Below are 20630 nucleotides of genomic sequence, written 5' to 3'. Positions count from 1 at the left end.
GCCCAACCGCCGCGGCTGCGTCGTCACCGCATGGGCCGCCGGGAGCAGCCCGCCCAAAACAGCGGTTGTACCACCCCAAAGACATGCAAAAGAAACGCCTGAGACCCCCAAACTTACCGGACCCTCAAATCCGCTCAGTCACTGGCACTCAGCCTCGCGCCGATCGCAGTCTCTCCAGGTTTCTGCTGGTGCGACCTGACCGTCCATGCGACCGCCGTCTCCGCAGCGCCGTGCCCCTTCCCCATCTCTTTCCGCCGCGCCCGTCCTCTCTTCCCTTTCTCCCATCCTTTTCCTTCATGCCCATCGCCCGGACTTGTTCTCCATCCTCCATCGTCACCCACCCGCATCTGCCACGTATCGAGTGCCTCACATCGCAGGGCATCCCAGAAACCCGCCGGCAAGCCGCAGCGACCCCTGGGCCCCCGACGCCGGACCCCTAGCAAACGCCTCAACGCATCGCAATCGCGGTGTCGTCATCGATCGATCGAGCGACGAAGCGACCAGCAAGCCACCCTTGATCTGCCGCACCCGAGGGGCCACGCGATCTGCACCCTCGGCCTGCTCCATTCCAGCGTCACCGACGTCTATCCTCGCCCAGCTCGTGCATCCCTCTCCGCCGACATGCCCTGGGAACTGTCGCGGCGGCGCATCTCCCGTGCCGTCAACAGCAAGTTCATCTTTGGACGCATTGTACGTGACCGCCCTCCCCCTAACCTCATGCCCGCTCGCAACGCAAAGATGGCGTCGCTGCCTTGACTGGCAGCCGCTGCACGGATCCCGCTCCACCCACCGGCGGTCCACCGTCGTGTCCAGGAGGAGCGGGAGCCCGCATTCAAAAGCAGTCCCGCACGCAGCCCACGCGAGGACAAAACAAACAAGTGCACGCAATTGCAGGAGAACTGACCCCGTCCGTCATCGACCAGCCGCTGCTCCATACCATCATCTTCTTCATCGAGATGGCCCTCGTCGCCCGCCTCACGGCGCGCTTCAACAGCTACTATGAGGAGCGACCACGTACGTCTACGGCGGCAAAGCATCGGTAGAGGATCATGCAGCGAGCTGACAGTGACAGTCATGACCATGATGGTGACCAACGCCATCCTCGGAGGCATCGCCGACACTGTCGCCCAGACCATCACGTCGATCCGCGAGCGCGCCGTGCGCAAGCCCGGGGGCGTCACCAAGGACGACCGCTTCGCCATCGAGATCCACGAGCTCGACAGCAAGAACCCCTTCAACGACCGCGACCTGATCCCCGACTCCAAGATAGGCCTGCCGCCGCCGTTTGACTTTGAGCGCCTCACGCGCTTCATGGCGTACGGCTTCTGCATCGCGCCGCTGCAGTTCAAGTGGTTCCGCTTCCTCGAGCGCGCCTTTCCCATGACCAAGACGAGCGCCTTTGGGCCTGCCATGAAGCGCGTCGTCTTTGACCAGCTCATCTACGCGCCCTTTGGCGTGGGGCTCTTTTTTGTCGCCATGACGGTGGCTGAGGGCGGCGGCCGGCGCGCCGTGAGCCACAAGCTACGCGACATGTACGTGCCGACGCTCAAGGCCAACTACATGGTGTGGCCGGCGGTGCAGATTGTCAACTTTCGCCTCATGCCCGTGCAGTTTCAGCTTGTGAGAACGCCCTGATGCCTTTGTTTTTGGGTCGCGAGACGCGCATGAACTGACTCGACGTAGCCCTTTGTGTCCACTATTGGCATCGCCTGGACGGCCTACCTGTCTCTGACCAACGCCTCGGACTAGCGAGCGACGGACGACTATTCGGCGAGCGGGCGGGCGACGATGACTGTTGAACGGCGGGCAGTTAATGATGTGTCTGCATTGAGCGGCTGTGGCCGAGTGTGCTCGTCGCGTTTCGTGCAGTGTGCCATCAGGGTATTGATTGTTTGGAATAGCTTGGGCTGCACCGTATGGCGTTTGGAGCACGGGTCTCCTTTGCTGCGTCGATGTGTGTTTCGAGTGTACCTGGGTTTCATGTGTCTTTTGCATGGGTAGATGGGTTCCGATTTTGAATACTACTATGCTTGGCGGCCACGCACGCCCTCATCCTCTGACGCTGGACCGTCTGCCCTCCTACTAGCATGCCTCATCGTGACACGAGTCGCATGGCATGGCATGTTAGAAGCGCCGTAGGAGGCGCTCCTTGCGGCCTGTCGCTGCCGCGCCCGACCATCAGAGGCTCTGCAAATAAGCCAATTGACCAAGTTAAATGCCGTCAAACTAATTAGACGACGGACACGACTTGCGTACGTATTCAATGACCTTATCAGCAGCAAAGGGCCCGACTCTCTTATCTGGAGGGGCGTCGCAGGGCACACGGCGGGCACTGAGTGATTTTTCCATGGGCCCCCGTCGCTCCATGGCAGTAGCAGTGACCGGTGATGGTGGGCCGAGGGGCAGAACTGAACTGCAAACGGCACTGAGCCCACCCACCTCAGCACCTCATCTGCTGTGTTTTCCTTCACGTCACCCGTGGGCCACCTCACCACCGCCGCGAGTCTTGCCCCGCCAGAGCTTGCCTCAACAGCGCCTGCGAATTGCCTACGTACCTACCCCACCTTGCCCACCACCCCTCCTCCCCCTCGCTCCCGTCTGCAACATCCCACTACTACCACAACCACCGCGACAGCCAGCAGCATCCCCATCATCTTCCCTCATTCATACAATTCACGCCCCGCCACGAAAGACGAATCCGCTCCGTTTTTCGTGCCTGCTACAGCTTCGCTTCCTTAACACGTCGTCGAGAGCCCACGCAGCCGCCGCCACCATGTCGCTCTCCAACAAGCTCAACATTACCGATGTCGACCTCAAGGGCAAGAGGGTCCTGATTCGGGTGAGTCCGGGTGCACGGAATCCCCCCCCTTTGTCCCCCTCCCCTCTTCAGACGGCACATGACGCCCTGGGCGATGGCTGTGATGGTGGTTGCTGCCGGCTCCATCTATGGCGGCGGGAATAGCGTCGAGCGTCGGTCAGAGTCGCAGGCTGGTTTCACCGTGGCCGAATGATTGCGCTTGAAGAAGACGAGAACTGCCATATATACACATATACATGGTGCGCCCCCCCAAGCCAAAAACACCGCCATGCTAACCCGCTCGGTTCTTATCTCAGGTCGACTTCAACGTGCCTCTCGACGAGAACAAAAAGGTCACCAACCCGCAGCGCATTGTCGGCGCCGTGCCCACCATCAAGTATGCCATCGACCACGGCGCCAAGGCCGTCGTGCTCATGTCGCACCTGGGCCGCCCCAACGGCGAGGCCAACCCCAAGTACTCGCTCAAGCCCGTCGTCCCCGAGCTCGAGAAGCTGCTCGACGGCAAGACGGTCACCTTTGCCCCCGACTGCGTCGGCCCCGAGGTCGAGGCCCTCGTCAGCAAGGCCGACGGCGGCGCCGTCGTTTTGCTCGAGAACCTGCGCTTCCACATCGAGGAGGAGGGCAGCGCCAAGGACAAGGACGGCAACAAGACAAAGGCCGACAAGGCCAAGGTCGAAGAATTCCGCAAGGGCCTGACGGCCCTCGGCGACGTCTACATCAGTGCGTTGTCCTTGCTTCCCCCTCCCCCCATAACCAACCCGTCCAGAAGAAACTGACCGCCGCCACCACCGCTGCCAGATGATGCCTTTGGCACCGCCCACCGCGCGCACTCGTCCATGGTCGGCGTCGACCTACCCCAAAAGGCCGCCGGCTTCCTCATGAAGAAGGAGCTCGACTACTTCGCCAAGGCGCTCGAGTCGCCGCAGCGTCCCTTCCTGGCCATCCTGGGCGGCGCCAAGGTCTCGGACAAGATCCAGCTCATCGACAACCTGCTCGACAAGGTCAACACGCTCATCATCTGCGGCGGCATGGCTTTCACCTTCAAGAAGGAGCTCGACGGCATGGCCATTGGCAACTCGCTGTTCGATGAAGCCGGCGCCAAGACGGTGCCCGACCTGATGAAGAAGGCCAAGGACAAGGGCGTCAAGGTGGTGCTCCCGGTCGACTACATCACGGCCGACAAGTTCGCCAAGGACGCCAAGACGGGCAAGGCCTCGGACGAGGACGGCATCCCCGAGGGCTGGATGGGCCTCGACTGCGGTGACAAGTCGGTCGAGCTGTACAAGGAGGCCATTGCCGACGCCAAAACCATTCTGTGGAACGGCCCCGCCGGCGTCTTCGAGTTCCCCAACTTTGCCCACGGCACAAAGGCCACGCTCGACGCCGTCGTCGATGGCTGCCAAAAGGACGGCAAGATTGTCATCATTGGCGGCGGCGACACCGCCACCGTCGCGGCCAACTACGGCGTCGAGGACAAGCTCAGCCACGTCTCCACGGGCGGCGGCGCCAGCCTCGAGCTGCTCGAGGGCAAGGCCCTGCCCGGCGTGGTTGCCCTGTCGAGTAAGTAGATGGAATGGTCCTTTTTGTGGCCTCTCCCCCATGATGTGTGAAAAAAGAACGCGCGAGATGCCGTTGCTCTTGTCCGGCAAAAGAGGGGGCTAGTTTGACTCGTGTACAGGTCGGCAAGGCATGTCTCTGCTGTAGGAAGAGTAAGGATGTGAAATGTATACACAACAAAAAAGATGGCAAATGTTTATACAGGCAGTTGACGTTGTAGGCGTACAAGACTGTGAGGTCACTCGACTGTCGTGTCGTGGCAAGGCCCTGCTGTAGTCGTCTCGTAGCCTCCTGCCTGGTTGGTTCATGGCAGAAGGTCCACCAAGTACGGCTTCGTCAATGTGCTTCAATCCCATTCCATTGCGAGTCTATGTCCATGCAGGTCCCCTCCCTGTCTCACATGCGAAGCAACCGGGTCGCAGTCCACTCCCCGCATCCTCCTACTTCCTTCATCCTTTTGAGAGCGTCGCTTCACCTCCGCTTCGCAGCGTCCACCTTTTTGAGCTCCTCCCTAGCAGAAAGAAAGCGCAACAAAGTCAGCATCATGCCATGCATAGCGCTGAAGGGAGGCAAATGGGGAAATAGAGGGGTTTCAGAACGCGTGTCGCTAGGACAGCGCATGGGGGCGGGTAGGAGTGCCAGAGTGAGAGGAACGGGAATGATCAAATGAGGGCGCGGGCGGGCGGGTGCGTACTTGAGCTGCTGCGAAAAGTCGTCGCTCGTGTCGTCGTCGTCCCAGCTCTCTTCCCAGAGGTGCTTGGCCTCGCCGTTGCCGCCCTGCTGCGCCGCCTCGGTCTGGTCCTCGGGCCAGTCTATATCAAGGGTTCACACACGGGGTCAGTGATTTTCGCGGTCCAAGCACGAAGAAGAAGAAGAAGAAGAAATCGACACTTTGCATATCCCGTCCTGGGCCCTTGTCGGTCTCTCTCCCCCCGTCAGGCACAGTCCTGGGCTAACGTTTCAACCCTTTGCGTAGCAAAACGCAGGGAGGAAAGAGCGGGAGTTCTTCCGTTCCCCGAGGGAGAGCGCGCGCTAGGTGGCCAAGACGGGTGCCCGGTGGACCGTATGGTGGTGCTGGTGACGGAATAGGAGAGATCGGATCGGAGCAGAGACGAGGAGCGCAGGAGCGGGGAGAGGGGTAGATCAGGACAGGGCAGGGCAGGAAGAACGCACCATCGACGGGAAAGTCTTCAAACTCGTCGTCCTCACCGAGGGCGGTGCTCGTGGGCTTCTGCTGCTCGGCCGGGAGCTGGCCTTGCGTCTCGGACTGCGCCTTGGAGGCGTCTTCTGCGGGCTTGGCGTCCGTCGAGGCCATTGCTGTGTGTATGTGTGCGTGTGTGTGCGTGGGTGTAGGTTCGCGCCGGACGTTTATATAGCACGGGTGGGCGCGAAGGGGGGGCGGACGATTTGTGCCGTCGGGGCGTGGGCTTCGGCTTGGCTTCTGTCGTCAAAAGAGTGTCGCTTGGGACGTAACGAATGCGTTGGGTGGTTGGAGTCGATGGGTTGATGGAGCGGGCGAGTCGGTGGACGGGCCGGTAGAGTGCGGATGGGGGGAGCGGCGGGTTGGTGAGGCGAGTGTCGCGGCGGCGGTGGTGGTGGTGGTGGCGGTGGTGACGGCAATGGTGAGTGAGGCTCTGGTGGATGGAGGATCAGTAGGTCGAGGTGAGGTGATGGTGGTGCTCGTAGCTTCCATGCTGCACCCCAGCAGGCTGAGGCGGGTTGGCTGCAGGGCGGGCAGGCGCTCCACTCTGGGCACCGCCAGTGAGCAGCTCCAACACTGGGGCGGAAGAAATGCCGGGCCGGGTTCCCGTTGGAGTTTTGGGGGGTACCAAGCAGTGCAGGGTAAGTGGGCATGCGTCTGCAAAGACGTGCTCCGGTTGAGGAGAACTTGATTGATGCTTGGACATTGTCGCTTGGCCGGATGCCTTTTGGCGCATAGTGGTAAATTTGATGGACATTCAGTGAAAAAGCTCGTTCGGTGCGTGCTTTGTTTCGTTGCGTGTGTTGGTTTATAGTTGCATCCCGGTCCTCGATGCCGTCGCCCCGCGCAGACACGCGAGCAGCCATGCTGAGCCACCGTGGTAGCTTCTCTCGTTTGTAGATTCACACCTACACAAAATACCATGCGCGGTCACACCAATGGGCAAATACAATCACGGAGGCATTTTGGCACGTAGAAAGGTTTGCAATGTGCTCGACCGTCTCTCAGGGTCCGCGTCATGGAGGGGCAGTTCAGTACGGAGAAACGAAGCAGCGTCACCGCCGTTTGTCGCTCGGTAGGTACCTATGGGGCGCCGCTAACAACGACGTCAGCGGGTGCTAGTGCTATAATTGCAGGCCCTTGCGGTGTACTAATTGAAGGCACGTACTAACTAAAGTTACCTATGTGCCTGCAGGAACGAGGAAAACGCTCCATGGGGCGAGGGACCTCGACTTGGTGGGTGACTGATGAGGTGTAGTTGATGCGCTGCGGCGCCATGCATTTCGTGGATGGCAGCAGAAGCCGCTCCAAACAAAGGACTTGCAGGGTCGTATCTACCTCATACTTCGTACTTCAGCACGCATCGGGTCTTGTTCAAGGCACGTCACGTCGTCAGCACGCAGCAGTCCAAGAACAAACGGCCAGCGCAACCCATAGAACTGCATGGAGAGAGAGCCAGGAGGCCGGCAGACGCCACGGCATCCAAGTGCGGCCCCGAACCCCGCGGGTCCTTCGGGGCCCCCGGAGTTCCGGCAGGGCAGGGCAGGGCAGGGCAGGGCAGGGCAGCCGTCACGTCACGTCACCACCCGGGCACTTGTCATGGCGCGCCGCAGACCCGGCGGTAATGCCCCGAGAACCCCATAAGTCCGCGACTTCAGCTAATAACGGTGTTACCTGCTCGGCTCTCTGTTATCGTGTTCCCTCCCTCCTGGGCAGGAGGAAAGCCAACGTCCGCCAACGAGCTTCCATAGTAGTGACCTGGGTGGCTACCTACCTGTTGGCGGCGTGGTGTGCAGTACATTCATTAACCCTCTTCGGCCATGCTGTTGCTGCAAGCCCAATGAGCGAATGGATTCCATGGATGGGCCCGGCGCCGATGCGCTCGATGGCGTGTGTGTGTCTTCGATGTGATGCGTGCGTGTGTGCGTGCGCGTGTGTGTGTGCGCGTACATACGACGTACGAGTGAGAAAATAGTGTCCGTCCAAAACGGCCGCTACAGAGAGTTTTTCTCTCTCTCTCTCTCTCTCTCTCTCTCTCTAAAAAAGCCCGCGGGGCCGCCACCGGGCCGTTTCTCCCTCCATCCAGCCAGATCTCTTCCCCGTCATTCAAGATTGAAGCACCGCGTGGAGGGTGCCTGATTGAGTGAGTGAGAGTGGCTGAATTACACCCTAAAAGCTTCTCGAGGTTACAAGGGTACTAGAGCCAGAGAAAGACGAAGAAGAACAGAGGTACAGAACTATTTCGCCTGCAGCGCCCCGCCACCGCCGCCTAAAGGTTTACCTACAGCACTCCCCCCACCACCGCCACTACCACCACCGCAGGCGCCTTGAATTGAGCCGCATCCCCGAAAGCGCACGCGACCAGCAGCTCCCGCCATTCGCAACTCACGAGGAAACACAACGCAACGGGGTCAGTCATTGCCCACGGTGGGCGGCGCGTGCAGCTTCGCCCACGGCCATCATGCCTCTTGGCGGCTGGTTTCGCTCCTCCACTCCGTCGGGGGCCGGCGACGGTGGCAAGCTTAACACCAACAACGGCGCCATCACCAGCAGCGGCAGCAGCAGGAACAGCAGCAGCAGCAGCGTCGTCGTCGCCGCCGCCGCGACAGCCGACAATGATGCCGCGCAGGCCGTGGCGGCGCGCGAGCGCGAAAACCTGCGCGACGCCCTCGCATGGACGAGCCTCATTATGAACGACGACATCGACGGCGCCTGGGCCGGGCTCAAGCGCGGCGACTCGTCCTTCCACGACCTCGGCGAGGCCGTCACCTTCTTCATGCGCTCCGTCCTGGGCTTCGAAAAGGACGTCATGGCCCAGGCTGCCACCAAGCTGGCCGACTGCGAGACGCGCGCCGCCGCCGACCACCGCCGCGCCCTGCGCAATCATCACCAGCACCAGCACCAGCACCTCCAGGTTCAGGACGCAGCAGCAGGAGGACGAGGAGAAGGAGGAAGAGGCAGCTCGCAGGCACCGCGCGTGTACGCCCCCGGCACAGAGTACGACCTCGTCCGCGCCGAGACGCAGCTCATGGGCGCCGTCGTGGGCGTCCTGCACGAGAGCCTCGTCGAGGCCATGCGCAGCTTCTACAAGCTCCGCAAGGCGTACCTGATCCTCGAGGGCATCATCGCCATGGAGGCCGAAGCCGTGCGTGACGGCCGCTTGACTGATGAGCGGGGCCTCGAGAGCGGCAGCAGCAGCGGATCTGAAGAGGAGTTTGTCGATGCCAAGGAGAAGCCCTCGGGGCAGCAGACGCCCATTACCGGGACGACGACGACGACGACATCAACAGCGGCATCATCATCAGTGTCATTCTCCGCCACGACATCCGATCCGCTCCCGGCGCCCAAGGAGACGCTCGAGTCCAACGGGACGCTCAACTCCAGTGGCACGCTCGAGGCCAAGACGGAGGCGCTGCAGCTCGTGAACGAGCCATCACCGACATCAGCAACGCCGCAGCAACAACGGAACGGCAACACAGCCAACGGCACCACTGCCTCCTCTTCCTCGTCGACAAAGCCGTCGTCGCCATCCAGCAAGGGCGCGCTGCACGCCCGAAACAGCACCCACGACCCCATCGACGTCTTCATCCACTCAGGCGCCAACATGTGCTTCGGCATCATCCTCCTCATCCTCAGCCTCACCCCGCCGTCCTTCTCGCGCGTCCTCTCCATCGTCGGCTTCCACGGCGACCGCGCGCGCGGCGTGCGCATGCTCTGGCGCTCGGCCGCGCACCACAACGTCAACGGCGCCCTCGCCGGCATGGTCCTGCTGGGCTACTACAATGGCTTGCTCGGCGCCGTCGACATTCTCCCCGACGCGCGGCACGACGTCGTCGACGACGACGACAATAATGACGCCGCACCATCATCATCATCAGAGGCCGTTGGCCCACCCATTGCCCGCTGCGAGGCCCTCCTCGCCGACCTGCGCGCCCGCTACCCGGACTCGCAGCTGTGGCGCGTCGAGGAGGCCCGCCTGCTCGCCAACGAGCGCCGCCTCGCCGACGCCATCGCCCTCCTGCGCCGCGGACCCGAGTCCAAGATGAAGCAAGTCGCCGCCCTCAACAACTTTGAGCTCGCCGTCGACGCCATGATCGCACAGGACTGGCTTCTGATGCGCGACACCTTTCTGCGCTGCCTCGAGGTCAACGACTGGAGCCCCGCCATGTACTACTACATGGCCGGCTGCGCGTCCCTCGAGCTGTACCGCGATGCCGTACACGCTTCTGCTGCCGCTGCTGCTGCCGCCCAGGGCCGTGGTGGTGATGACGGCGGGGAAACCGACAAGGACGGCGACGAGTCATCAAGCGCCCGCATGGCCGAGGCGCTCAGGCAAAAGGCCAAAGCCGAAGAGTTCCTCCGCAAGGCCCCACAGGTAGGCGGCAAGAAGCGCCTCATGGCCCGGCAGCTGCCCATCGAGACCTTCATCCAGCGCAAGCTGGCCAAGTGGGAGGCGCGGGCCAAGGCGCTGGGCGTGCCGCTGGCCGACGCCGTGGGCACGAGCCCAGCCATGGAGATGTGCTACATGTGGAGCGGCCACAAGCGCATGGCCGCCGCAGACATGGCTCGTGGATTGGCCAACCTGTCGTGGGCGCGGTGCACGGCCGGCCTCGGCGACGACAGCAACGATGATGACAAGATGGTGGCGCGCATCCGCGCCGACAAGGACGAGATGGCCGTGTGGGCGGTGAGCTCGGCCGCGCTGCTGCGCTCCCAGGGCAAGTTGGATGAGGCGCGCGCGCTGCTCGAGGAGCATGTCACGGCGCACGACCGGTAAGTTGCTCCTTGGCTCCCTCACCCCCTTGTTTTCTCTTTGTCAGGCGGCGGACTGCTTTGTCCGGGGCACCGCTATGTGTCCCTTGTGTACTATATCTCATCGAGAGAGTCCTTCGACGAGGACGTTCAAGGAGCACACGACCCCCTTGCTAACCCCTAATGCTCGCAGATCCGCCTTCAAAGGCTCCAACAGGGACGACTACGTGCTCCCCTCGGCGACGCACGAGCTCGCCGTCATAGCGTGGACGGAATGCCGCCAGGGGCCACCACCGCCCAAGCAGGGGCAGCCGACAACGGAAAGTACAGACGGGTCAGACGCCGCCACCACTACTGTGACAAAGGGCAACGCACAAGGGAGAGACGCAACGGTGGCAGAGGGAGAGGGCGTGGGCGTGGGCGACACACAGCAGCAGCAGGAGTGCTCGGCGGTGGCGGTGGAAGACGCGGAGGCGTGGCGGCGGCGCAAGCTCGATGAGTGCCAGGCACACCTAGACAAGGCCAAGGCGTGGGAGGCGTACACGCTCGACGCACGGATCGGCATGCGCGTGCAGAGCGGGCTGGAGACGGTGGCGTGGTATCGCCGCAAGATGGGGTGGTGAGGGCGTGGGCGAGTGAGTGAGTGCGAGAGAGAGACGGGGACAGAGGGAGATAGAGAAAGGCTCGTTCTGTTGGATGAGAGAGAGAGAGGGAGATGGCACTCTGGGTCACCAAAAGGACATGTGGGAGTGTTAGATACACGGGCTACGCCAGGGGTATAGATGGGCAAGGTAAGAAAGATGTGCATATAAGAGCGCCACTTATACATACACATAGACAGGCAACTGCAGCATACGCTGGGAATCGCAGCGGCATGGAGAGGGAGCATTGGGGGACATCCCGACGCGCCCATGAGGTTGCTGAGGGGTCTCAGCATGAGAACACACATGTGCCATGTATTGCATCCAACTGCACTCCTCCGGCAGCCATTCAACTCCAAGTCCTCCGTCTAATGTCCGACTCCAACTCCAGTGCATTTTGGGTCCCAGCACGCAACGGCAGCCCAAGCACAGAAATAAGCCACAAAACACACGCATGACTACATGGAACCCATGCAATAACGCCTCTAAGGAGGGTATCAGCCAGCAAAGCACCGCCCAATACGCCAGGAAAAACAGAATGACAGAGAGGAAAAGAGAAAAACAAACAATGAGACTCGTCTTCCCAAAGCCACAAGTTAGTAGCGCTGGGCAATCTCGTCGAGGACGTGCTGGCCGCCGCCCGTCTCGTTCAACCAGTCGAGGATGCCGACGGTGCCAAAGTTGGCGCCGCCGCCCGAGGCGTAGTGGATGGCGTTGCGCTGGGCGATGCCGGACATGAGGAAGCCCGGGATGGCGGCGTAGCCCGACATGGTGACCGTCTCCTCGATGGTGGTGAGGATGAGGAAGAGGAAGTAGGTGACGAGGTGGGGCCTTAGCAGGACGGCGGGCAGGTAGACGGGGACGACGCGCAGCAGCAGCGAGGGGAGGGGGTGGTCGGCGAAGACGAGCAGGGAGTAGGGCGCGCCGCCGAGGTAGTGCGCCCAGGAGCGGTGCGGGTGGGAGAACCACTCGTAGAGGATGGAGTGCCCGCCGCGGGAGCTCTGGTGCAGGACGTAGCGGTGGAGGTAGTAGACGATGATCTCGCGGGCGGCGTAGAGGACGATGAGGTGGGTGAAGACGGTCATGGGCATGGGCAGGGTGGTGGTGGTCTTGATGTCGGTGCGGCCGAAGAAGCCGAGGTAGGCTTTCGCGAGGAAGCCCTCGAAGGCGACGGCGAGGATGAGGTTGCCGAGGGCGACGGCGAGCTGCTGGGCGAGGAAGCGCGAGTGGCGGGGCGGCAGGGAGGCGGCGCCGCCGTGCTTGAGGGAGGCGGCGAGGCCGGGCAGGGCGGTGTCGAAGGCGAGGGTGAGGAGCGAGGGGACGAGCCAGAAGAAGACGCGGATGACGAGGATGCCGGCGATGTGCACGTTGACGGGCGGGTGGGTGATGATGAGCGTCGTCCACGTCATGTAGAAGAAGATGATGTTGATGGACGTGGACCACGAGGCGACGTGCGGGGAGAGGAAGTAGGAGAGGATGGGGAGCGAGATGAGGAGGTCCATGGTTGCTGTGGATGCTGCGGATGCTGCTGCGGCGGCTGTTTGCAGCACGCGGCGCGGCGCAAAGCGGTATGTTTCTTGATGGGGGAAGCGGTGGGTGGTGGTGGTGAAGTTGGCGATGTCGAGGTTATGGTGTTTGTGCTGCTGCTGCTGCAGACGTACAAAGTACCTACTGGTTACGCGCGCGCGGGGCGTTGTTAGTGCTCACTGCTGGCGCAAGCCGAGGTTCCTAGACTGGGCGGCACAAGGACGGGGTGGGTGGCGCGTGGAGGTACCTTCGTACCTGGGACAAGTTATAAAGTCGTCGTCGTCGTCGTCGTCGTCGAGCCAGTCGCGCGACCTGAAGAGCCGTCTAGCAAGAGAACCGAAAGGAAAAAAAAACAAGAGTATCAATTCTGCGACAGTCGGGATTAGAAACGGAAAAAGCCAGGAAAGACACCGCAAGACTGTTTTTCTATCGTGAGCGAGTCGTCGACAGATCAGACCGGCACGCGCGCTGGATTTAAATGGCTGTTACTGTTGCTAAACCTGCTTGTGGATTTGGGGGTGGGGGAAGGCGTCAATGGCGTCTTCCCTCTCTTTTTCTTCTTCTTTTTGTTCCCGTTCCCGTGCCCGTTGATGTTGATGGTAGTAGTGGTAGTGGCAGTGGTGGGTGCTCGCGGCAGCAGAGCGTCATTAGGGGAGCGCGTGCCAGGGAAGGGAGCGGGAGCGGGAACAACGGCGCCTGGCTGGCTGCCTAACATACACATGGTATGACGTTGCCGGGGAGCGATCCGCCAGGACGGGACGGCGATTCGCCTTCACATTGTTTGATGAAGGAATGACTCTACGGGCCTCGTGCGTTGAACAACATGGACAAGGCCGAGTCAGTGTACCGTCAAATGGCTTTGTGAGATAGTTTGTACTAATAAAGGCTACTACTGTATGTACTCCTGCGTAGCAGGCCCGAGCAGACAAAGCAGTCTGCAAGACTCGTCTTTCTCGTTGCTCAGTTGTCATGTCAGGCGTCGACAAAGAGACATCTCACGCGGTGCCCGTGTCATTGTCCCATCGTCGCGACTCGTTGCTGTCGTCTGCAAGGGTGATGCGGCGAGTCAAACAACGGCACGCGTGCGCCGTGCCAAAGGGCTGGAGACGTCCACGGTTCTGTCAGTCGACGGTGAGACACGGAGCGGCGGTGAGCCAAGGAAGCCATGCATCAGCATGCAGACCGCTTTCTCTCTCGCATTGAAAGAACGTTGATTCCGTATAATACATATTTCCAAGGCCCTTCGTCCTCTCACCATGGCCCCTGGCAAGGTCGAAATACCCAACACCCTGACTCACTTCTTGGCGCCACCGACCAAGGGTGAGATATTATGCTGCTGCAAGAGCTGCGATTCGAACAAACAGGCTTTCAAATGTCATGAAACGAGTCTACCCCCCCCGCAACAAAAGGAATGTGGATTATTCGTCCTTGGGCTTCTTGATGGGGTTGCCCTGCTCGTCCACCAGCCCTTTGGCGCGCATCACCTTGAGTGCATCGTGCAGAGGGTCGAGAGCTGGGTCCGGTGCCCTGTGGGAGCCAAAATAGCTATCGGCCCAGGTAAAGTACTGGCCGTAGTTGACCGTGAAGTATATATGGTGGAGGGTGTGGTGGGCAGGGCTGTTGATGAACTTTTCGGTCCAGTGGCCCGTGATCATGTCGCCGTCGTGAATGAGGATGGTCCAGATCTGGACGCCCACGAAGAGGACCAGGTAGAGATATCGTTGGATTGGGCAGATGAAAGGAAATATACTATTCGTCAAGTGTCAATACAAGGGCGGCAAGCGCTAGGGACGGTCACTGAGGTGGGAGAGACGTACTGGTATGGCATGGACTGCACATATCCGTCGAGCGGATGAAAGGCCAGGGCAGCCCATGGTGTGGGAACTAATGGTGACGGACGGTCAGCATGGGCGGTGGGCGCCACTGGCGGGCATGTCCTGCTCACCGATCCACTTGTGATGCGGCTTGTGGATATATTTGTAGATACTGGGGTGGTGCTCAAGGCGATGAATCCAGTAGATGCCAATGTCGTTGAAGGCCATGTACAGCACCGTCGAGACCAACATCCACGTGTAGCCATATTCGCTCACGTCGGCATACAGCAGGCTCTTGCCCCGGACCTCGGCCAGGAACCACGGCAGGGTGAGAATCGTAATAAAGGGCACAGCAGTGAGCGACGACTTGATCTCCTGCCGTACTTGGTTCTTGAGGAAGCGGGGATGGTACTCGAGACGGCGGTCGAAGATGAAGTAGTAGGACAAGGCGCTGAAAAAGAGGTAGAGCGACGTCGCTCCCAGCTGTGTGATGATGATGATGGATATGATCTGGCGATAGATGTTGTCTCTCGGCCATAGGGACGCGTTAGGCGCCGCCGTGGCGCTGCCTAGGAGACTGGAGCTGGCATCTGGATAGGAGCCATTGTGCGCGTGGCCAGGGGTAGCGCCAGCAGCGCTGGGACGAGGCAAGGCCCAGGCGTACGCCTTGTCGAAAACGAGGGGATCGAGGAGCTCGAGAGCCACGTCCATCGTGTAACGAGAAACGCAGGCGGCGGACGTGGCGGGTGCGGGATTGTTTGTTGGGAGTTGACGGCGTCGCGGGTGCGTGGCGTGGGCAGAAGTTCAATCCAGAAAACCGGTCGGGACTCGGAAGCATGACTTTATCGATCGGATGACTTTTTTGCTGCAAGTAGTGGAGGGGTCCATAACACCGAGCGGTACGTACTTTGGACCTTGGGTGCCCAGTGGCCATGCGCGCTACCGCCCGTTTGGGGCCAGTACGTTAGTGCAGGTATCCACGCAGACAAGTGGTCCACGTACGAAGAACTTGCGCCGGAAGGGTCCTCATCCGCTGTGACCGCTACTTTTTTGGTACCTAGCTAGGCTGTCGTACCGCGACGGGCAGGACCAGTCAGCAGCCATGGCCTGAACGGCCCAATTTACCCATTACCTGATCTTTGAAGATTGGCCCCTCTCCTCCGCCCTACGCATACTGTACTGCAGTTCAGGACGTGCTGCCATCAATGCTCGCTTGGCTTGTTTGGTGGGGTACGCGATGTGAAGTGCACTCAGGCAACAACGTCGTCGGGGAGAACAAAACGCCGTTGCGGCATGACCTACCTACCTACCTAGGTAGTTACATGTATGAGCGAAAGTCAAGCCTTCGTGGGGAGAAGGGCTAGTGCGATTCCTTTATTTGCCGATATATATCTACCTCTCAGGGCAATTACCTGCTAGGTCTAGAGGTACCTTAGGTAGATGTAGGCAACACCCCGTCTGCGAGGCTCCTGCCTACTAGGTAGGTACGCGTCTGCACTGATGAAAGAGTGTATTTACCTCAGGTAAAAAGGGCCATCGACGAGGCCGTGACAACGGTGTCGACGACGCCTTTGTTGGCGGCACAAGCCACCCTCCGGCGCTCCCGCGATATCGGATCAGATCCCCCACTGCCTCGACTGGAAGTCTGAGACCCCCCTTCAATCAGCCGTCTGCAGGTTCAAGGTTGTTGATTCATTGGAGCCTCCACTGGACGGGCGGGCCTCTTGGGGTTCCACTCCCCCTGAGACCCAAGAAGATGGACCCACCCAGGGGGGCATCATCTGCACCCAACCTTGCCCTGCCAACATGCCTGGCAAGCCTGGAACCTCGGGCGCCCGGGCGGGCAGGGCAGACAGCTGGAGCCGCTGGGTCGGTCCGTAGGTAGCCCGTCCAGGGACAAGAGGGGCGCCCCAGCCCCCCGCCCTCAGGCACTCAGTGGCTACCTGTATCCGCCCCTGAAGAGGTGACATGACATCCGCCAACCCGGTCATGATGGAATTCATCACGGCCCTGCGGCAGCAGCCCGCGGTCAATCGACTGGCGCTGCCGCCTTTGTGCCATCTCCATCGTGCAACTGAATTTGACGGCCATCTCGGCGATCGTAGAGATCCGTATCGCCGTGCATGCCCGCCCAGCGTGGGTGCCCGCAGGGTGAATAATAACTACCTCTAGGTAACTAAGGTGTGTGCCCGTTGTAGGCAACCAAATCCGTTCGTTCCGGGCTCCCGGGCCTGATGAGCTGCAGCTGACGGGAGTCCACCTCGGTCCCAGCACAGGCGCCCACCCAGGCAAGGCACCCGAGACGCAATCTAAGGTAGCATCCAATACAAATGCAATCTGCGGTACCTGCCTCAGCGCCGATGCTCAGTGCAGGTTAGGGTAGCGTCCAAGTACCGACATCCAATGGCAACCTCGACTGCCCTTTGACTCCACAGCCGCCAGCCAGCCGGCCAGCGTTTCCTCGTCGCTCTTCCTCCACCTCCTTTCTCGCTCCTCGACTCCAGAGGTCTCGGCTCTCAACACCGCCTCGCCTCGTCCATCGTCAACAACCACAAAGCCGTCGCCCATCACCGTCGCCCTCACCGCACCGCACCCGCCATCGCCCTCGACCGAGTGCGCCGCGTGCAGGGCGCCCGGCCAGCCACGCACCCGTTCATCACCCATCCCCCGACGACCGTCGATCCATCCATCCACCCATCCAAGACAGGCGTCCGGGCGCGCGCGTGAGCCGAGCACCCGCCCTCGAAGCCGGTCCCAGGAATGACTGAGACGCGCACCGCCTAATACCTACCTAGCCCAGCCACCACGCCTACCTAGTAGTCGACGACGACGACGACGGCGGCGGCCACCAACGGCGGCTTGCTTGCTTGCTTCGCTCGCTCCACATCGACGTTGGTGCGCAACGAACGACCCGCCGCCGCCGACACCCTCGACAGCGGCCCGACCACAACGACACCACCACTGTCGAGACAACAAGCGCATTCAAAACGAACGCCCATCATGGACGCCTCGTCCTCTGCTGCTGCTGCTCCCGACGCTCTCCCGCCCCCTATCCCGGCCCGTCACCACCACATCGTGCCCACGTCCCCTCAACAGCACGATCATCATCACCAACAGCACCACCAGCACAACCAGCACAACCACCACCATCACCCCCAACAGCTGCAGACCCCCCATCGCAGCGCCCGCCGCCCTGGCTCCAGTGCCGCCATCCCTCCCGCCAGCCCCGAAGTCATATCCAACCTCATCACGAGCCTCAGCGTCATCTCGCAGCCCGCAAACTCGCACTTCGAGTCCCTCTCCCTTCCTGCGAGCCCCGGCCTCAGTGGTTCCGCCTCGGGCGGTAGCTTCGGCGTCGACTACGGCGCCTACAACCGTCCTGCGCACAACAATGATGCCCTCCACCGTCCCGTCTCACTCGACGAACTCGCCGCGAGCCCTCCCGTCGTCCGCACTTCCAAGCCCCCCAGCGGCTTCTCGCCCTTGACCGCTCCCAAGAGCCCCAGGGCCTCTGCCCACCGCTCCTCCAGCCACGAAAGCATAACCGGCGGCTTGCGCTCCTTCATCCGCTCCAGCAGCACCCACAACTCGAGGCCCTCCTCCCCGGGCTCCCTCGCCTCCGGCAACGGCGGAGACTCAGCTGCCAGCATCGGCAATCTCTCCATTGAACGCAGCGCCGCCCTGTCCCCGGACCTCAGGCCCCGCCGCTCCCACGACAGCTGGGGCAAGAAGACAAACCGCAACAGCAAAGGCCTCATGTACATGAGCTCCAAGGAGCGCCTTCGCGAGCGCGAGCTTGACCGGAAGCGCCCCGCGGGCACCTTGCCGCCCTCGGCGGGAACCAACCCTGCTATGACCGAGCTGGGAGTTGCTAGCTCTACCGGCGAATTCAAGCTCGCCGCCGCCGCCACTACCGGCGCAACCCGCGCTGACCCTTTCCTCGCCGGCACGCCCATATGCGAGGAGGAGCCGGCCGGCGATCACGGGGCGCCAGAGCCTGACACGCTCCTTGGGAGCCCCAAGCCCATTCCGGTGCGCGATTCGAGTCTCAGAAAGGCTGGTTCCAAGCAGCGCAAGAGGACGAGCGCCAGACGGTCCAAGCGGGACGGCGAATTACCACTCGACGATGCAATCATGGAGGCCGACGAGCCCCAACGAAGCCGCGACGACAGCCCTGAGGGCCACACTCGCATAGGTTCGGATCATGGCCTGGCCACGGCACGATCGTTCCTCTTGGACGACGAAGAGACGGTATCGCCTCCGCGGGCGGCGGCTGGTCGCGGCCTCGGCGTGGATCAAGGGGCCGTCGACGACGACGACGAAGACGCCGCACCTTATCCCGCCATCTCGGGTGGCCGTCGTCGCAGCGAGCAACAAGACGAGCGAAGTACCAGCCGCCTTTCTGGGCGGCTTAGCCCGGGCCCCAAGGAGGCGCTCATGGTCAAGCGCAGCGGCTCTCGACTTCAGCGCTTGTCCAACGGGCCTCGCAGCCCGCGCGAGCCGCGGAGCGGCGTCGCCTCCCCCGAGCCGCGCGAACCGCAGCAGCAAACCCCCACCCCGTCCGCCGCCGCTTACGAGAGACCAGACTCGGCAGATTCCATTGACGACGCTGTCGAGTCGTATTTGTGCTCGCCGCGGCTGTCCCAACGACTGCGCCACCCCCAGACGGGCCGCGTTATATCCTTCTCCGAGGTCGGCGATCCCAACGGGTCGGCCGTCTTTTGCTGCGTGGGCATGGGGCTCACGCGGTACATCACAGCGTTCTATGACGAGCTCGCGCTCACTCTCAAGTTGCGTCTAATCACACCGGATCGTCCGGGCGTTGGAGACAGCGAGGCGTACTCGGACGGCACGGCCACGCCCTTGAGCTGGCCCGGTGAGTCTCCCACGTGGGTACTGTGACGCTGTGGCTAACTATTGCAGACGACGTGTATGCCATCTGCCAGGCGCTCAAGATCACAAAATTCTCCATCCTAGCCCACTCGGCGGGTGCCATCTATGCGCTCGCTACGGCGCTGCGCATGCCACAGCATATTCGTGGCCGCATTCACCTGCTCGCACCTTGGATTCCCCCGTCCCAGATGAACGTCTTTGGCACCTCGGTGACATCCCCGCCGACGAACGCGATTCCGACGTCCCAGAAGATTTTGCGCGCCCTTCCGACACCGTTCCTCAAGGCGGCCAACTCGAGCTTCATGACGGCGACGAGCAGTTCTATTACCAGTTCGCTACCAAAGAACGCCAGGCGAACGAAGAAGAAGGCCGGCCATGGCAAGGAGGTTGGGGGTACGCCGGCCCGCGACGTGACGGCAATGATGGACAAGGAGAACATGGGCTATGGGCCCCAGGGCAAAGACGGGGGAGCGCGGCCCGAGTCGGTTGGCCCGGCGGAGAACATGGACCGCATGCAGGTACCCAAGAATATGGGAGGCAACGGCAGTCCGTCGTTCAACGTGGCCACGCGGGATCCCGCCGCCGACAAGGAGCGGCAGGTAACGTACGATGTGCGGCTCACGCACGCCATTTGGGCCCTGGCGACGACGGGCGCGAACCCGGCCGTGGACCTCCTCGTATGCCTGGAGCGGCGGCACACCATCGGCTTCCGCTACGTCGACATCACGCGGCCGGTCGTGATTCACCACGGCAGCCGCGACACGCGCGTGCCAGTAGACAACGTCAAGTGGCTGGGCAAGACGATGCGGCGGTGCGAGGTGCGCGTCCTCGAGGGCGAGGGCCACGGCCTGATGGCGAGCGCGACGGTCATGGGGTCGGTTCTCATGGAGATGAGCAAGGAGTGGGAGGACTGGATGCGAGCGACGGGCGCCGACGGGCGCAAGGAGACGCCGCGGCCGCGGAAGGGCACGCTGGTGAGGTGAGGAGACGACGTACACCCGTGTTGCTGGTGTTTTTGTGTTGAATATCTCTTTGGAGCAAGAGATGTCGGTGTCTGTCCACGGCGTACGGGAGAGTGGGAGGGAGAACGGGGACTTTTGGACGGCGGAGCACGTGACATGCTGGATACCATTGCTTTTTTTCTTGTTTTTCTGGCCCTTTTAACATCGGCTGCTTATACCTTGTATGCGTACGAGTTCCCGGCGATGACGGTGGATGGGAAGGGGTGGTGGATGGATTGATGGATGAATGGGATGACCTGTATAGAGTACCCTCGCATGGGGGTCTTAATAGAAAGGATGACACAGGTGTCTGGGGTGGCCGTTGCATGATTATGAGAGTGGGAAGGTGAGGGCTGGGGCGGAGTGATGGTACGTTTTTAAGGTGAGGATGAAGGTGCATGTGAGGGTGCATGTGAGGCGTGAAGA

At 61.6% G+C, this 20630-nt stretch overlaps 7 protein-coding genes across 8 annotated transcripts; 4 read left to right on the top strand and 3 right to left on the bottom strand.

Moving 5' to 3' along the window:
- The first annotated feature begins 85 nt into the window (after window positions 1–85).
- On the top strand, window positions 86–2060 carry JDV02_009544 (uncharacterized protein). The gene is made up of 3 exons (XM_047991214.1): window positions 86–690; window positions 924–1014; window positions 1073–2060. Exons 1-3 carry the CDS (start codon window positions 622–624, stop codon window positions 1633–1635), a joined length of 723 nt encoding a protein of 240 aa, XP_047847224.1. The 5' UTR covers window positions 86–621; the 3' UTR covers window positions 1636–2060.
- Window positions 2061–2699: 639 nt separating this feature from the next.
- PGK1 (Phosphoglycerate kinase) lies at window positions 2700–4647 on the top strand. The gene is made up of 3 exons (XM_047991213.1): window positions 2700–2839; window positions 3115–3538; window positions 3617–4647. The coding sequence occupies exons 1-3, from the start codon at window positions 2774–2776 to the stop codon at window positions 4384–4386; spliced, it is 1260 nt and encodes a 419-aa protein (XP_047847223.1). The 5' UTR covers window positions 2700–2773; the 3' UTR covers window positions 4387–4647.
- Window positions 4499–5873, bottom strand: SEM1 (26S proteasome complex subunit). The gene is made up of 2 exons (XM_047991212.1): window positions 5549–5873; window positions 4499–5187 (listed from the first exon to the last, which is right to left on the bottom strand). Exons 1-2 carry the CDS (start codon window positions 5688–5690, stop codon window positions 4847–4849), a joined length of 483 nt encoding a protein of 160 aa, XP_047847222.1. The 5' UTR covers window positions 5691–5873; the 3' UTR covers window positions 4499–4846.
- A 1755-nt stretch (window positions 5874–7628) lies between these two features.
- Window positions 7629–10957, top strand: IML2 (Mitochondrial outer membrane protein iml2). Of its 2 annotated transcripts, XM_047991210.1 has the most exons (2): window positions 7629–10349; window positions 10522–10957. In XM_047991210.1, the coding sequence occupies exons 1-2, from the start codon at window positions 8038–8040 to the stop codon at window positions 10949–10951; spliced, it is 2742 nt and encodes a 913-aa protein (XP_047847220.1). In that variant the 5' UTR covers window positions 7629–8037; the 3' UTR covers window positions 10952–10957. The 2 variants fall into 2 exon arrangements, with proteins under 2 accessions (XP_047847220.1, XP_047847221.1); XM_047991211.1 differs by having other exon boundaries at window positions 8163–10957.
- Window positions 10958–11286: 329 nt separating this feature from the next.
- On the bottom strand, window positions 11287–12575 carry JDV02_009540 (uncharacterized protein). The gene has a single exon (XM_047991209.1). It carries the CDS (start codon window positions 12469–12471, stop codon window positions 11566–11568), a length of 906 nt encoding a protein of 301 aa, XP_047847219.1. The 5' UTR covers window positions 12472–12575; the 3' UTR covers window positions 11287–11565.
- Window positions 12576–13357: 782 nt separating this feature from the next.
- ERG3_2 (Delta(7)-sterol 5(6)-desaturase) lies at window positions 13358–15733 on the bottom strand. The gene is made up of 5 exons (XM_047991208.1): window positions 15443–15733; window positions 15313–15376; window positions 14442–15249; window positions 14314–14380; window positions 13358–14245 (listed from the first exon to the last, which is right to left on the bottom strand). The coding sequence occupies exons 3-5, from the start codon at window positions 15019–15021 to the stop codon at window positions 13915–13917; spliced, it is 978 nt and encodes a 325-aa protein (XP_047847218.1). The 5' UTR covers window positions 15022–15249; window positions 15313–15376; window positions 15443–15733; the 3' UTR covers window positions 13358–13914.
- Window positions 15734–16788: 1055 nt separating this feature from the next.
- JDV02_009538 (uncharacterized protein) lies at window positions 16789–20623 on the top strand. Its single transcript, XM_047991207.1, has 2 exons — window positions 16789–19186; window positions 19234–20623. The coding sequence occupies exons 1-2, from the start codon at window positions 17311–17313 to the stop codon at window positions 20184–20186; spliced, it is 2829 nt and encodes a 942-aa protein (XP_047847217.1). The 5' UTR covers window positions 16789–17310; the 3' UTR covers window positions 20187–20623.
- Window positions 20624–20630: the final 7 nt, after the last annotated feature.

This window comes from Purpureocillium takamizusanense, chromosome 10 (assembly GCF_022605165.1).
Source record: "Purpureocillium takamizusanense chromosome 10, complete sequence".
Taxonomy (NCBI): domain Eukaryota; kingdom Fungi; phylum Ascomycota; class Sordariomycetes; order Hypocreales; family Ophiocordycipitaceae; genus Purpureocillium; species Purpureocillium takamizusanense.
Note: the sequence above shows the minus strand (reverse complement) of the source record. Positions and strands in the feature narration are given on the sequence as shown.